General features: G+C 55.4%; 1 protein-coding gene across 3 annotated transcripts in view; it reads right to left on the bottom strand.

The window, feature by feature from the left end:
• LOC129867633 (sushi, nidogen and EGF-like domain-containing protein 1) overlaps positions 1–16,243 on the bottom strand; it is a 115,194-nt gene that overhangs the window by 85,095 nt on the left and 13,856 nt on the right. For 2 of the 3 annotated variants that reach the window (XM_055941160.1, XM_055941158.1), the window contains exons 5-7: positions 14,488–14,601; positions 10,241–10,354; positions 7,925–8,038 (exon numbers count right to left, since the gene is read on the bottom strand). In XM_055941160.1, coding sequence (XP_055797135.1) covers positions 7,925–8,038; positions 10,241–10,354; positions 14,488–14,601 — 342 coding nt within the window. The remainder of the gene's footprint in view (positions 1–7,924; positions 8,039–10,240; positions 10,355–14,487; positions 14,602–16,243) is intronic. The other variant, XM_055941159.1, reaches the window with a different exon arrangement.

Consider the following 16,243-nt stretch of genomic DNA (forward strand, 5'->3'; position numbering starts at 1 on the left):
GCAGGAATCTATCTCCTGGTTCTGTAGTGAGAGGCGGCTTGATGAGAACGGCCCGTAGGGCAGGAATCTATCTCCTGGTTCTGTAGTGAGAGGCGGCTTGATGAGAACCGCCCGTAGGTCAGGGATCTATCTCCTGGTTCTGCAGTGAGAGGCGGCATGATGAGAACGGCCCGTAGGGCAGGAATCTATCTCCTGGTTCTGCAGTGAGAGGCGGCATGATGAGAACGGCCCGTAGGGCAGGGATCTATCTCCTGGTTCTGCAGTGAGAGGCGGCATGATGAGAACGGCCCGTAGGGCAGGAATCTATCTCCTGGTTCTGTAGTGAGAGGCGGCTTGATAAGAACGGCCCGTAGGGCAGGAATCTATCTCCTGGTTCTGCAGTGAGAGGCGGCTTAAAGAGAACGGCCCGTAGGGCAGGAATCTATCTCCTGGTTCTGCAGTGAGAGGCAGCATGATGAGAACGGCCCGTAGGGCAGGAATCTATCTCCTGGTTCTGCAGTGAGAGGCGGCTTGATGAGAACGGCCCGTAGGGCAGGAATCTATCTCCTGGTTCTGCAGTGAGAGGCAGCATGATGAGAACGGCCCGTAGGGCAGGAATCTATCTCCTGGTTCAGCAGTGAGAGGCGGCTTGATGAGAACGGCCCGTAGGGCAGGAATCTATCTCCTGGTTCTGCAGTGAGAGGCGGCATGATGAGAACGGCCCGTAGGGCAGGAATCTATCTCCTGGTTCTGCAGTGAGAGGCGGCATGATGAGAACGGCCCGTAGGGCAGGAATCTATCTCCTGGTTCTGCAGTGAGAGGCGGCTTGATGAGAACGGCCCGTAGGGCAGGAATATATCTCCTGGCTCTGCAGTGAGAGGCGGCTTGATGAGAACGGCCCGTAGGGCAGGAATCTATCTCCTGGTTCTGCAGTGAGAGGCGGCTTGATGAGAACGGCCCGTAGGGCAGGAATCTATCTCCTGGTTCTGCAGTGAGAGGCAGCTTGATGAGAATGGCCCGTAGGGCAGGAATCTATCTCCTGGTTCTGCAGTGAGAGGCGGCTTGATGAGAACGGCCCGTAGGGCAGGAATCTATCTCCTCGTTCTGCAGTGAGAGGCAGCATGATGAGAACGGCCCGTAGGGCAGGAATCTATCTCCTGGTTCTGCAGTGAGAGGCGGCTTGATGAGAACGGCCCGTAGGGCAGGAATCTATCTCCTGGTTCTGCAGTGAGAGGCAGCATGATGAGAACGGCCCGTAGGGCAGGAATCTATCTCCTGGTTCAGCAGTGAGAGGCGGCTTGATGAGAACGGCCCGTAGGGCAGGAATCTATCTCCTGGTTCTGCAGTGAGAGGCGGCATGATGAGAACGGCCCGTAGGGCAGGAATCTATCTCCTGGTTCTGCAGTGAGAGGCGGCTTGATGAGAACGGCCCGTAGGGCAGGAATATATCTCCTGGCTCTGCAGTGAGAGGCGGCTTGATGAGAACGGCCCGTAGGGCAGGAATCTATCTCCTGGTTCTGCAGTGAGAGGCGGCTTGATGAGAACGGCCCGTAGGGCAGGAATCTATCTCCTGGTTCTGCAGTGAGAGGCAGCTTGATGAGAATGGCCCGTAGGGCAGGAATCTATCTCCTGGTTCTGCAGTGAGAGGCGGCTTCATGAGAACGGCCCGTAGGGCAGGAATCTATCTCCTGGTTCTGCAGTGAGAGGCAGCATGATGAGAACGGCCCGTAGGGCAGGAATCTATCTCCTGGTTCTGCAGTGAGAGGCAGCATGATGAGAACGGCCCGTAGGGCAGGAATCTATCTCCTGGTTCTGCAGTGAGAGGCAGCATGATGAGAACGGCCCGTAGGGCAGGAATCTATCTCCTGGTTCTGCAGTGAGAGGCAGAATGATGAGAACGGCCCGTAGGGCAGGAATCTATCTCCTGGTTCTGCAGTGAGAGGCAGCATGATGAGAACGGCCCGTAGAGCAGGGATCTATCTCCTGGTTCTGCAGTGAGAGGCGGCTTGATGAGAACGGCCCGTAGGGCAGGAATCTATCTCCTGGTTCTGCAGTGAGAGGCGGCTTGATGAGAACGGCCCGTAGGGCAGGAATCTATCTCCTGGTTCTGTAGTGAGAGGCGGCTTGATGAGAGCGGCCCGTAGGGCAGGAATCTATCTCCTGGTTCTGCAGTGAGAGGCGGCTTGATGAGAACGGCCCGTAGGGCAGGAATCTATCTCCTGGTTCTGCAGTGAGAGGCGGCTTGATGAGAACGGCCCGTAGGGCAGGGATCTATCTCCTGGTTCTGCAGTGAGAGGCGGCTTGATGAGAACGGCCCGTAGGGCAGGAATCTATCTCCTGGTTCTGTAGTGAGAGGCGGCTTGATGAGAACGGCCCGTAGGGCAGGAATCTATCTCCTGGTTCTGTAGTGAGAGGCGGCTTGATGAGAACCGCCCGTAGGTCAGGGATCTATCTCCTGGTTCTGCAGTGAGAGGCGGCATGATGAGAACGGCCCGTAGGGCAGGAATCTATCTCCTGGTTCTGCAGTGAGAGGCGGCATGATGAGAACGGCCCGTAGGGCAGGGATCTATCTCCTGGTTCTGCAGTGAGAGGCGGCTTGATGAGAACGGCCCGTAGGGCAGGAATCTATCTCCTGGTTCTGTAGTGAGAGGCGGCTTGATAAGAACGGCCCGTAGGGCAGGAATCTATCTCCTGGTTCTGCAGTGAGAGGCGGCTTAAAGAGAACGGCCCGTAGGGCAGGAATCTATCTCCTGGTTCTGCAGTGAGAGGCAGCATGATGAGAACGGCCCGTAGGGCAGGAATCTATCTCCTGGTTCTGCAGTGAGAGGCGGCTTGATGAGAACGGCCCGTAGGGCAGGAATCTATCTCCTGGTTCTGCAGTGAGAGGCAGCATGATGAGAACGGCCCGTAGGGCAGGAATCTATCTCCTGGTTCAGCAGTGAGAGGCGGCTTGATGAGAACGGCCCGTAGGGCAGGAATCTATCTCCTGGTTCTGCAGTGAGAGGCGGCATGATGAGAACGGCCCGTAGGGCAGGAATCTATCTCCTGGTTCTGCAGTGAGAGGCGGCTTGATGAGAACGGCCCGTAGGGCAGGAATCTATCTCCTGGTTCTGCAGTGAGAGGCGGCATGATGAGAACGGCCCGTAGGGCAGGAATCTATCTCCTGGTTCTGCAGTGAGAGGCGGCTTGATGAGAACGGCCCGTAGGGCAGGAATATATCTCCTGGCTCTGCAGTGAGAGGCGGCTTGATGAGAACGGCCCGTAGGGCAGGAATCTATCTCCTGGTTCTGCAGTGAGAGGCGGCTTGATGAGAACGGCCCGTAGGGCAGGAATATATCTCCTGGCTCTGCAGTGAGAGGCGGCTTGATGAGAACGGCCCGTAGGGCAGGAATCTATCTCCTGGTTCTGCAGTGAGAGGCGGCTTGATGAGAACGGCCCGTAGGGCAGGAATCTATCTCCTGGTTCTGCAGTGAGAGGCAGCTTGATGAGAACGGCCCGTAGGGCAGGAATATATCTCCTGGCTCTGCAGTGAGAGGCGGCTTGATGAGAACGGCCCGTAGGGCAGGAATCTATCTCCTGGTTCTGCAGTGAGAGGCGGCTTGATGAGAACGGCCCGTAGGGCAGGAATCTATCTCCTGGTTCTGCAGTGAGAGGCAGCTTGATGAGAATGGCCCGTAGGGCAGGAATCTATCTCCTGGTTCTGCAGTGAGAGGCGGCTTCATGAGAACGGCCCGTAGGGCAGGAATCTATCTCCTGGTTCTGCAGTGAGAGGCAGCATGATGAGAACGGCCCGTAGGGCAGGAATCTATCTCCTGGTTCTGCAGTGAGAGGCAGCATGATGAGAACGGCCCGTAGGGCAGGAATCTATCTCCTGGTTCTGCAGTGAGAGGCAGCATGATGAGAACGGCCCGTAGGGCAGGAATCTATCTCCTGGTTCTGCAGTGAGAGGCAGAATGATGAGAACGGCCCGTAGGGCAGGAATCTATCTCCTGGTTCTGCAGTGAGAGGCAGCATGATGAGAACGGCCCGTAGAGCAGGGATCTATCTCCTGGTTCTGCAGTGAGAGGCGGCTTGATGAGAACGGCCCGTAGGGCAGGAATCTATCTCCTGGTTCTGCAGTGAGAGGCGGCTTGATGAGAACGGCCCGTAGGGCAGGAATCTATCTCCTGGTTCTGCAGTGAGAGGCGGCTTGATGAGAACGGCCCGTAGGGCAGGGATATATCTCCTGGTTCTGCAGTGAGAGGCGGCTTGATGAGAACGGCCCGTAGGAGAGGAATCTATCTCCTGGTTCTGTAGTGAGAGGCGGCTTGATGAGAACGACCCGTAGGGCAGGAATCTATCTCCTGGTTCTGTAGTGAGAGGCGGCTTGATGAGAACGGCCCGTAGGGCAGGAATCTATCTCCTGGTTCTGCAGTGAGAGGCAGCATGATGAGAACGGCCCGTAGGGCAGGAATCTATCTCCTGGTTCTGCAGTGAGAGGCAGAATGATGAGAACGGCCCGTAGGGCAGGAATCTATCTCCTGGTTCTGCAGTGAGAGGCAGCATGATGAGAACGGCCCGTAGGGCAGGGATCTATCTCCTGGTTCTGCAGTGAGAGGCGGCTTGATGAGAACGGCCCGTAGGGCAGGAATCTATCTCCTGGTTCTGTAGTGAGAGGCGGCTTGATGAGAACGGCCCGTAGGGCAGGAATCTATCTCCTGGTTCTGCAGTGAGAGGCGGCTTGATGAGAACCGCCCGTAGGGCAGGAATGTATCTCCTGGTTCTGCAGTGAGAGGCGGCTTGATGAGAACGGCCCGTAGGAGAGGAATCTATCTCCTGGTTCTGTAGTGAGAGGCGGCTTGATGAGAACGGCCCGTAGGGCAGGAATCTATCTCCTGGTTCTGCAGTGAGAGGCGGCTTGATGAGAACGGCCCGTAGGGCAGGAATCTATCTCCTGGTTCTGCAGTGAGAGGCGGCTTGATGAGAACGACCCGTAGGGCAGGAATCTATCTCCTGGTTCAGCAGTGAGAGGCGGCTTGATGAGAACGGCCCGTAGGGCAGGAATCTATCTCCTGGTTCTGCAGTGAGAGGCAGCATGATGAGAACGGCCCGTAGGGCAGGAATCTATCTCCTGGTTCTGCAGTGAGAGGCGGCTTGATGAGAACGGCCCGTAGGGCAGGAATCTATCTCCTGGTTCTGCAGTGAGAGGCAGCATGATGAGAACGGCCCGTAGGGCAGGAATCTATCTCCTGGTTCTGCAGTGAGAGGCGGCATGATGAGAACGGCCCGTAGGGCAGGAATCTATCTCCTGGTTCTGTAGTGAGAGGCGGCTTGATGAGAACGGCCCGTAGGGCAGGAATCTATCTCCTGGTTCTGCAGTGAGAGGCGGCTTGATGAGAACGGCCCGTAGGGCAGGAATCTATCTCCTGGTTCAGCAGTGAGAGGCGGCATGATGAGAACGGCCCGTAGGGCAGGAATCTATCTCCTGGTTCTGCAGTGAGAGGCAGCATGATGAGAACGGCCCGTAGGGCAGGAATCTATCTCCTGGTTCTGTAGTGAGAGGCGGCTTGATGAGAACGGCCCGTAGGGCAGGAATCTATCTCCTGGTTCTGCAGTGAGAGGCGGCTTGATGAGAACGGCCCGTAGGGCAGGAATCTATCTCCTGGTTCAGCAGTGAGAGGCGGCTTGATGAGAACGGCCCGTCGGGCAGGAATCTATCTCCTGGTTCTGTAGTGAGAGGCGGCTTGATGAGAACGGCCCGTAGGGCAGGAATCTATCTCCTGGTTCAGCAGTGAGAGGCGGCTTGATGAGAACGACCCGTAGGGCAGGAATCTATCTCCTGGTTCTGCAGTGAGAGGCGGCTTGATGAGAACGGCCCGTAGGGCAGGAATCTATCTCCTGGTTCAGCAGTGAGAGGCGGCTTGATGAGAACGGCCCGTAGGGCAGGAATCTATCTCCTGGTTCTGCAGTGAGAGGCGGCTAGATGAGAACGGCCCGTAGGGCAGGAATCTATCTCCTGGTTCTGCAGTGAGAGGCGGCTTGATGAGAACAGCCCGTAGGGCAGGAATCTATCTCCTGGTTCAGCAGTGAGAGGCGGCTTGATGAGAACGACCCGTAGGGCAGGAATCTATCTCCTGGTTCTGCAGTGAGAGGCGGCTTGATGAGAACGGCCCGTAGGGCAGGAATCTATCTCCTGGTTCTGTAGTGAGAGGCGGCTTGATGACAACCGCCCGTAGGTCAGGGATCTATCTCCTGGTTCTGCAGTGAGAGGCGGCTTGATGAGAACGGCCCGTAGGGCAGGAATCTATCTCCTGGTTCTGTAGTGAGAGGCGGCTTGATGAGAACGGCCCGTAGGGCAGGAATCTATCTCCTGGTTCAGCAGTGAGAGGCGGCTTGATGAGAACGGCCCGTAGGGCAGGGATCTATCTCCTGGTTCTGTAGTGAGAGGCGGCTTGATGAGAACGGCCCGTAGGGCAGGGATCTATCTCCTGGTTCAGCAGTGAGAGGCGGCTTGATGAGAACGGCCCGTAGGGCAGGGATCTATCTCCTGGTTCTGTAGTGAGAGGCGGCTTGATGACAACCGCCCAAAGGTCAGGAATCTATCTCCTGGTTCAGCAGTGAGAGGCGGCTTGATGAGAACGGCCCGTAGGGCAGGGATCTATCTCCTGGTTCTGCAGTGAGAGGCGGCTTGATGAGAACGGCCCGTAGGGCAGGAATCTATCTCCTGGTTCTGTAGTGAGAGGCGGCTTGATGAGAACGGCCCGTAGGGCAGGAATCTATCTCCTGGTTCTGCAGTGAGAGGCAGCATGATGAGAACGGCCCGTAGGGCAGGAATCTATCTCCTGGTTCAGCAGTGAGAGGCAGCATGATGAGAACGGCCCGTAGGGCAGGAATCTATCTCCTGGTTCTGCAGTGAGAGGCAGCATGATGAGAACGGCCCGTAGGGCAGGGATCTATCTCCTGGTTCTGCAGTGAGAGGCGGCTTGATGAGAACGGCCCGTAGGGCAGGAATCTATCTCCTGGCTCTGCAGTGAGAGGCGGCTTGATGAGAACGGCCCGTAGGGCAGGAATCTATCTCCTGGTTCTGCAGTGAGAGGCGGCTTGATGAGAACGGCCCGTAGGGCAGGAATCTATCTCCTGGTTCTGCAGTGAGAGGCAGCTTGATGAGAATGGCCCGTAGGGCAGGAATCTATCTTCTGGTTCTGCAGTGAGAGGCGGCTTCATGAGAACGGCCCGTAGGGCAGGAATCTATCTCCTGGTTCTGCAGTGAGAGGCGGCTTCATGAGAACGGCCCGTAGGGCAGGAATCTATCTCCTGGTTCTGCAGTGAGAAGCAGCTTGATGAAAACGGCCCGTAGGGCAGGAATCTATCTCCTGGTTCTGCAGTGAGAGGCGGCTTCATGAGAACGGCCCGTAGGGCAGGAATCTATCTCCTGGTTCTGCAGTGAGAGGCGGCTTCATGAGAACGGCCCGTAGGGCAGGAATCTATCTCCTGGTTCTGCAGTGAGAGGCGGCTTGATGAGAACGGCCCGTAGGGCAGGGATCTACTCCTGGTTCTGTAGTGAGAGGCAGCTTGATGTACAAGTACACCTCTTGGACAGGATGCTAGTCTGTGGTCCCTGGTCAAAAGTAGTGCACGATATAAGGAATAGTGTACCATTTGGACGAAGGAGTCAGTTGAATAGTACTCCTTCCAATGAATAGTAGTTTTTTTTATCAGTAGCTCACCTGTCTCACACAGAGCCTGGGTAGCCCCCTCGGCTAACTCACCTGTCTCACACAGAGACCCAGTGTAGTCTCTCTCACACAGAGCCTGGGTAGCCCCCTCGGCTAACTCACCTGTCTCACACAGAGACCCAGTGTAGCCCCCTCGGCTAACTCACCTGTCTCACACAGAGCCTGGGTATTCCCCTCGGCTATCTCACCTGTCTCACACAGAGCCTGGGTAGCCCTCTCAGCTAACTCACCTGTCTCACAGTGTGTTCCGGTGAAAGCAGCAGGACAGGAGCAGGTATAACCATTCACCTGGTCTTCACACTCCCCTCCATTCAGACAAGGCTGGGAAACACACTGATCCATGTCTGGTTCCACAAACAAACAACACAAATCTACGTTATATAAACCTAGTCGTCGTCTATGTGGGAACATGAGGATTTGTAAAAAAAAGGAGACATTTCCAAGGGTACTAATGAACTAGCTTAGAGCCAAACATGAACTGTTCTCTCTCTCAATTGGTTCGCGTCCCAAATGGCAACCTATTCCCTATGTAGCGCCCTGGTCAAAGTGCACTAGGCAGGGCCCTGGTCCAAGTGCACTAGGCAGGGCCCTGGTCCAAGTGCACTAGGTAGGGCCCTGGTCCAAGTGTACTATGTAGGGCCCTGGTCCAAGTGCACTAGGTAGGGCCCTGGTCCAAGTGCACTATGTAGGGCCCTGGTCCAAGTGTACTATGTAGGGCCCTGGTCCAAGTGCACTATGTAGGGCCCTGGTCCAAGTGTACTATGTCGGGCCCTGGTCCAAGTGCACTATGTAGGGCCTTGGCCAAAGTATACTATGTAGGGCCCTGGTCCAAGTTCACTACGTAGGGCCCTGGTCCAAGTGCACTATGTAGGGCCCTGGTCCAAGTGTACTATGTAGGGCCCTGGTCAAAGTGCACTATGTAGGGCCCTGGTCCAAGTGCACTAGGTAGGGCCCTGGTCCAAGTTCACTATGTAGGGCCCTGGTCCAAGTGCACTATGTAGGGCCCTGGTCCAAGTGCACTAGGTAGGGCCCTGGTCAAAGTGTACTATGTAGGGCCCTGGTCCAAGTGCACTATGCAGGGGGCTACACTGGGTCTCTGTGTGAGACAGGTGAGTTAGCCGAGGGGGCTAGTCTGAGATCTGTGTAACAGAGACAGGTCTGAGATCTGTGTAACAGAGACAGGTCTGAGATCTGTGTATTAGAGACAGGTCTGAGATCTGTGTATTAGAGACAGGTCTGAGATTTGTGTAACAGAGACAGGTCTGAGATCTGTGTAACAGAGACAGGTCTGAGATCTGTGTATTAGAGACAGGTCTGAGATCTGTATAATAGAGACAGGTCTGAGATCTGTGTAACAGAGACAGGTCTGAGATCTGTGTATTAGAGACAGGTCTGAGATCTGTATAATAGAGATAGGTCTAAGATCTGTGTAACAGAGACAGGAATTGAAACTGCAATATGTGTTTGCAGCTGAACTGTGACCTGCTAAAAGCTGTCAATCAGTCCAATACAGGTTTTGTCTTCATGGGAACTCTCTCTGGATGAAGTAACATCTGTCCATTGTAATGTGGAAACCAGAGAGACTGTTTCCTCTGGGGAGAGAGATGTCTGGGTAGCCCCCTCGGCTAACTCACCTGTCTCACACAGAGCCAGTGTAGCGCCCTCGGCTAACTCACCTGTCTCACACAGCGACCCAGTGTAGCCCCCTCGGCTAACTCACCTGTCTCACACAGAGCCTGGGTAGCCCCCTCGGCTAACTCACCTGTCTCACACAGAGACCCAGTGTAGCCCCCTCGGCTATCTCACCTGTCTCACACAGAGCCTGGGTAGCCCTCTCGGCTAACTCACCTGTCTCACACAGAGACCCAGTGTAGCCCCCTCGGCTATCTCACCTGTCTCACACAGAGACCCAGTGTAGCCCCCTCGGCTATCTCACCTGTCTCACACAGAGCCTGGGTAGCCCCCTCGGCTATCTCACCTGTCTCACACAGAGCCTGGGAAGCCCCCTCGGCTAACTCACCTGTCTCACACAGAGACCCAGTGTAGCCCCCTCGGCTAACTCACCTGTCTCACACAGAGACCCAGTGTAGCCCCCTCGGCTAACTCACCTGTCTCACACAGAAACCCAGTGTAGCCTCTCTCACACAGAGCCTGGGTAGCCCCCTCGGCTAACTCACCTGTCTCACACAGAGCCTGGGTAGCCCCCTCGGCTAACTCACCTGTCTCACACAGAGACCCAGTGTAGCCCCCTCGGCTAACTCACCTGTCTCACACAGAGCCTGGGTAGCCCCCTCGGCTAACTCACCTGTCTCACACAGAGCCTGGGTAGCCCCCTCGGCTAACTCACCTGTCTCACACAGAGCCTGGGTAGCCCCCTCGGCTAACTCACCTGTCTCACACAGAGACCCAGTGTAGCCCCCTCGGCTATCTCACCTGTCTCACACAGCGACCCAGTGTAGCCTCTCTGACACAGAGCCTGGGTAGCCCCCTCGGCTAACTCACCTGTCTCACACAGAGACCCAGTGTAGCCCCCTCGGCTAACTCACCTGTCTCACACAGCAACCCAGAGTAGCCTCTCTCACACAGACAGGTGAAGTTGTCGACACCTTGTACACACAGCGCTCCGTTGAGGCAGGCTCCGTCTTTGCACTTGTTAATGTCTGCAGGTAGGAACACACACACACACACACACACACACACACACACACACACACACACACACACACACACACACACACACACACACACACACACACACACACACACACACACACACACACACACACACACACACACACACACACACACACAGAGAGAGAGAGAGAGAGAGACAGACACACAGAGAGATAGACACACAGAGAGACAGACACACAGAGAGACAGACACACAGAGAGACAGACACACAGAGAGACAGACACACAGAGAGACAGACACACAGAGAGATAGACACACAGAGAGACAGACACACAGAGAGACAGACACACAGAGAGACAGACACATATATGTGATATTTACTCAGCTGATGAATATAGCCGCCTCACCCTGAAAATATGTGCTGCTGGCTGTGGAAGATATTAGAGGAGGTTTGATATGTCTCCACAGGCTGGACTGTGGGAACAGGAACGGGGAGAGACAGCAGGCAGGGAGGAGAGGGGGGGACAGGGGGGAGAGGGGGGGACAGGGTAGGACTGAGAGAGGGGGACAGGGTAGGACTGAGAGAGGGGGACAGGGTAGGACTGAGAGAGGGGGTCAGGGTAAGACTGAGAAAGGGGGACATGGTAGGACTGAGAGAGGGGGACAGGGTAGGACTGAGAGAAGGGGACAGGGAGGAGAGGGGGGGACAGGGTAGGACTGAGAGAGGGGGACAGGGTAGGACTGAGAGAGGGGGACAGGGAGGAGAGGGGGGGACAGGGTAGGACTGAGAGAGGGGGACAGGGAGGAGAGGGGGACAGGGTAGGACTGAGAGAGGGGGACAGGGAGGAGAGGGGGGGACAGGGTATGACTGAGAGAGGGGGACAGGGAGGAGAGGGGGGGACAGGGTAGGACTGAGAGAGGGGGACAGGGTAGGACTGAGAGAGGGGGACAGGGAGGAGAGGGGGGGACAGGGCAGAACTGAGAGAGGGGGACAGGGTAGGACTGAGAGAGGGGGACAGGGTAGGACTGAGAGAGGGGGACAGGGAGGAGAGGGGGGGACAGGGTAGGACTGAGAGAGGGGGACAGGGAGAAGAGGGGGGGACAGGGTAGGACTGAGAGAGGGGGACAGGGTAGGAATGAGAGAGGGGGACAGGGAGGAGAGGGGGGGACAGAGTAGGACTGAGAGAGGGGGACAGGGAGAGGAGAGGGGGGGACAGGGTAGGACTGAGAGAGGGGGACAGGGTAGGACTGAGAGAGGGGGACAGGGAGGAGAGGGGGGGGGGACAGGGCAGGACTGAGAGAGGGGGACAGGGTAGGACTGAGAGAGGGGGACAGGGAGGAGAAGGGGGGACAGGGCAGGACTGAGAGAGGGGGACAGGGTAGGACTGAGAGAGGGGGACAGGGAGGAGAGGGGGGGACAGGGCAGAACTGAGAGAGGGGGACAGGGTAGGACTGAGAGAGGGGGCCAGGGAGGAGAGGGGGGGACAGGGCAGGACTGAGAGAGGGGGACAGGGAGGAGAGGGGGGGACAGGGCAGGACTGAGAGAGGGGGACAGGGAGGAGAGGGGGGGGACAGGGCAGGACTGAGAGAGGGGGACAGGGTTGGACTGAGAGAGGGGGACAGGGAGGAGAGGGGGGGACAGGGCAGGACTGAGAGAGGGGGACAGGGTAGGACAGAGAGGGGGACAGGGAGGAGAGGGGGGGACAGGGCAGGACTGAGAGAGGGGGACAGGGTAGGACTGAGAGAGGGAGACAGGGAGGAGAGGGGGGGACAGGGCAGGACTGAAAGAGGGGGACAGGGAGAGGGGAGGAGAGGAGAGAGGGAGAACAGAGGAGAGAGAGAACAGAGAGGAGAGGAGAGAGAGGAGAGAAGAGAGGGGGAACAGAGAGGAGAGGAGAGGAGAGGAGAGGAGAGGAGAGGAGAGGAGAGCGACCTGGCCAAGATAAAGCAAAGCAGTGCGACACAAACAACAACAACACAGAGTTACACATAAAATAAACAAACATATAGTCAATAACACAATAGAAACATAGAAAGATCTATATACAGTGTAAATGTAGAAGATTAGGGAGGTAAAGGCAATAAATAGGCCAGGTGAAAATAATTACAATTTAGCATTAATACTGGAGTGATAGATGTGCAGATGATGATGTGCAAGTAGAGATACTGGGGTGCAAAAGAGCAAGAGGGTAGTGAATATATGGGGATGAGGAAGTTGGATGGGCTATTTACAGATGGGCTGTGTACAGGTACAGGGATCAGTAAGCAGCTCTGACAGCTGATGCTTAAAGTTAGAGAGGGAGATATAAGACTCCAGCTTCAGTGATTTTTGCAATTCGTTCCAGTCATTGGCAGCAGAGAACTGGAAGGAAAGGTGGCCAAAGGAGGTGTTGGCTTTGGGGATGACCAGTGCAATATACCTGCAGGAGCGCGTGCTACGGATGGGTGTTGTTATCGTGACCAGTGAGCTGAGATAAGGCGGGGCTTTACCTAGCAGAGACTTATAGATGACCTGGAGCCAGTGGGTTTGGCAACGAATATGTAGCGAGTGCCAGCCAACGAGAGCATACAGGTCGCAGTGGTGGGTAGTATATGGGGCTTTGGTGACAAAACGGATGGCACTGTGATAGACTACATCCAATTTACTGAGTAGTGTTGGAGGCTATTTTGTAAATGACATCGCCGAAGTCGAGGATCGGTAGGATAGTCAGTTTTACGAGGGTATGTTTGGCGGCATGAGTGAAGGATGCTTTGTTGCGGAATAGGAAGCCGATTCTAGATTTAATTTTGGATTGGAGATGCTTAATGTGAGTCTGGAAGGAGAGTTTACAGTCTAACCAGACACCTAGGTATTTGTAGTTGTCTACATATTCTAAGTCAGAACCGTCCAGAGTATTGATGCTGGACGGGCGGGCAGGTGTGGGCAGTGATCGGTTGAAAAGCATTTAGTTTTACTTGATTTTAAGAGCAGTTGGAGACCACGGAAGGAGAGTTGTATGGCATTGAAGCTCGTCGGGAGGTTAGTTAACACAGTGTCCAAAGAGGGGCCAGAAGTATACAGAATGGTGTCGTCTGCGTAGAGGTGTGTCAGAGAATCAACAGCAGCAAGAGCGACATCATTGATGTATAAGGGGAAGAGAGTCGGCCCGAGAATTGAACCCTGTGGCACCCCCATAGAGACTGCCAGAGGTCCGGACAACAGGCCCTCCGATTTGACACACTGAACTCTGTCTGATAAGTAGTTGGTGAATCAGGCGAGGCAGTCATTTGAGAAACCAAGGCTATTGAGTCTGCCAATAAGAATGTGGGGATTGACAGAGTCGAAAGCCTTGGCCAGTTCGATGAAGACGGCTGCACAGTAATGTCTCTTATCGATGGCGGTTATGATGTCGTTTAGGACCTTGAGCGTGGCTGAGGTGCACCCATGACCAGCTTGGAAACCAGATTGCATAGCGGAGAAGGTACGGTGGGATTCGAAATGGTCGGTGATCTGTTTGTTAACATTAATGTTACAGAGAGACCTGCCAGTGACCTGGTATGCGTATTACAAGCAGATGACCCTAAAGGAAATATCTTATCAGGTTGTGCATTGGCAGGTCAGGTGAAATCCAGCTTTTACAAGCTGACATCCTCTTTCCTGGCCCAGCAGAGCATGGAGCAGAGAGGAGAGAGGAGCAGAGAGGAGCAGAGAGCAGCAGAGAGGAGCAGAGAGGAGCAGAGAGGAGCAGAGCAGAGAGGAGAGAGGAGCAGAGAGGAGCGAAGACCAGAGAGGAGAGAGGAGTGGAACAGAGACCAGAGAGGAGAGAGGAGTGGAACAGAGACCAGAGAGGAAAGAGGAGAGAGGAGAGACCAGAGAGGAGAGAGGAGAGAGGAGCAGAGAGGAGCAGAGCAGAGAGGAGAGAGGAGCAGAGAGGAGCGAAGACCAGAGAGGAGAGAGGAGTGGAACAGAGACCAGAGAGGAGAGAGGAGTGGAACAGAGACCAGAGAGGAGAGAGGAGAGAGGAGTGGGACAGAGACCAGAGGGGAGAGAGGAGAGAGGAGAGAGGAGAGACCAGAGAGGAGAGAGGAGAGAGGAGTGGGACAAGGTTGTGGGACAGATGGTTGTGTGATTGGGGTAAAGGTAGAGTAAGGAGAGAGGGAGGAAGAGAGGGTACTGTACCTGTTTGGCAGACTGTCCCTGTAAACTCGTTTGGACACTGGCAGGTGAACCCGTTAACCTGGTCTGAGCAGGTACCTCCGTTCTGACAGGGGAAGGACGAACACTCCTCCACATCTACACACACAGAGAGAGACAGAGAGACATGAGGATGAAGAGGGGGACTGCAGTATCAACACATACAAGACTGAACAAACCCACGCTGATTTAGTAGAAGGTATTGAATTGTCCAAGAGGAGTGTTACAGAGAGACCTGGCAGGAGGAGTGTTACAGAGAGACCTGGCAGGAGGAGAGTTACAGAGAAACCTGGCAGGAGGAGAGTTACAGAGAAACCTGGCAGGAGGAGAGTTACAGAGAGACCTGGCAGGAGGAGAGTTACAGAGAGACCTGGCAGGAGGAGTGTTGCAGAGAGACCTGGCAGGAGGACAGTTACAGAGAGACCTGGCAGGAGGAGTGTTACAGAGAGACCTGGCAGGAGGAGTGTTACAGAGACCTGGCAGGAGGAGTGTTACAGAGAGACCTGGCAGGAGGAGAGTTACAGAGAGACCTGGCAGGAGGAGAGTTACAGAGATACCTGGCAGGAGGAGTGTTACAGAGAGACCTGGCAGGAGGAGAGTTACAGAGAGACCTGGCAGGAGGAGAGTTACAGAGAGACCTGGCAGGAGGAGAGTTACAGAGAGACCTGGCAGGAGGAGTGTTACAGAGAGACCTGGCAGGAGGAGAGTTACAGAGATACCTGGCAGGAGGAGTATTGCAGAGAGACCTGGCAGGAGGAGTGTTGCAGAGAGACCTGGCAGGAGGAGTGTTATAGAGTGACCTGGCAGGAGGAGCAGAGAGACCTGGCAGGAGGAGTGTTACAGAGAGACCTGGCAGGAGGAGTGTTACAGAGAGACCTGGCAGGAGGAGTATTGCAGAGAGACCTGGCAGGAGGACAGTTACAGAGAGACCTGGCAGGAGGAGAGTTGCAGAGTGACCTGGCAGGAGGAGAGTTACAGATAGACCTGGCAGGAGGAGTGTTTCAGAGAGACCTGGTAGGAGGAGAGTTACAGAGAGATCTGGCAGGAGGAGTATTGCAGAGAGACCTGGCAGGAGGAGTGTTACAGAGTGACCTGGCAGGAGGAGAGTTACAGAGAGACCTGGCAGGAGGAGTGTTATTGAGAGACCTGGCAGGAGGAGTGTTATAGAGTGACCTGGCAGGAGGAGGAGAGAGACCTGGCAGGAGGAGTGTTACAGAGAGACCTGGCAGGAGGAGAGTTACAGAGAGACCTGGCAGGAGGAGTGTTACAGAGAGACCTGGCAGGAGGAGTGTTACAGAGACACCTGGCAGGAGGAGTGTTACAGAGAGACCTGGCAGGAGGAGTGTTATAGAGTGACCTGGCAGGAGGAGCAGAGATACCTGGCAGGAGGAGTGTTACAGAGAGACCTGGCAGGAGGAGCAGAGAGACCTGGCAGGAGGAGTGAAACAGAGAGACCTGGCAGGAGGAGTGTTACAGAGAGACTTGGCAGGAGGAGAGTTACAGAGAGACCTGGCAGGAGGAGTGAAACAGAGAGACCTGGCGGGAGGAGAGTTACAGAGAGACCTGGCAGGAGGAGTGTTACAGAGAGACCTGGCAGGAGGAGTGTTACAGAGAGACCTGGCAGGAGGAGTGTTATAGAGTGACCTGGCAGGAGGAGCAGAGAGACCTGATAGGAGGAGTGTTACAGAGACACCTGGCAGGAGGAGAGTTACAGAGAAACCTGGCAGGAGGAGAGTTACAG

This window comes from Salvelinus fontinalis, chromosome 12, assembly GCF_029448725.1.
Source record: "Salvelinus fontinalis isolate EN_2023a chromosome 12, ASM2944872v1, whole genome shotgun sequence".
Classification (NCBI taxonomy): Eukaryota; Metazoa; Chordata; class Actinopteri; order Salmoniformes; family Salmonidae; genus Salvelinus; species Salvelinus fontinalis.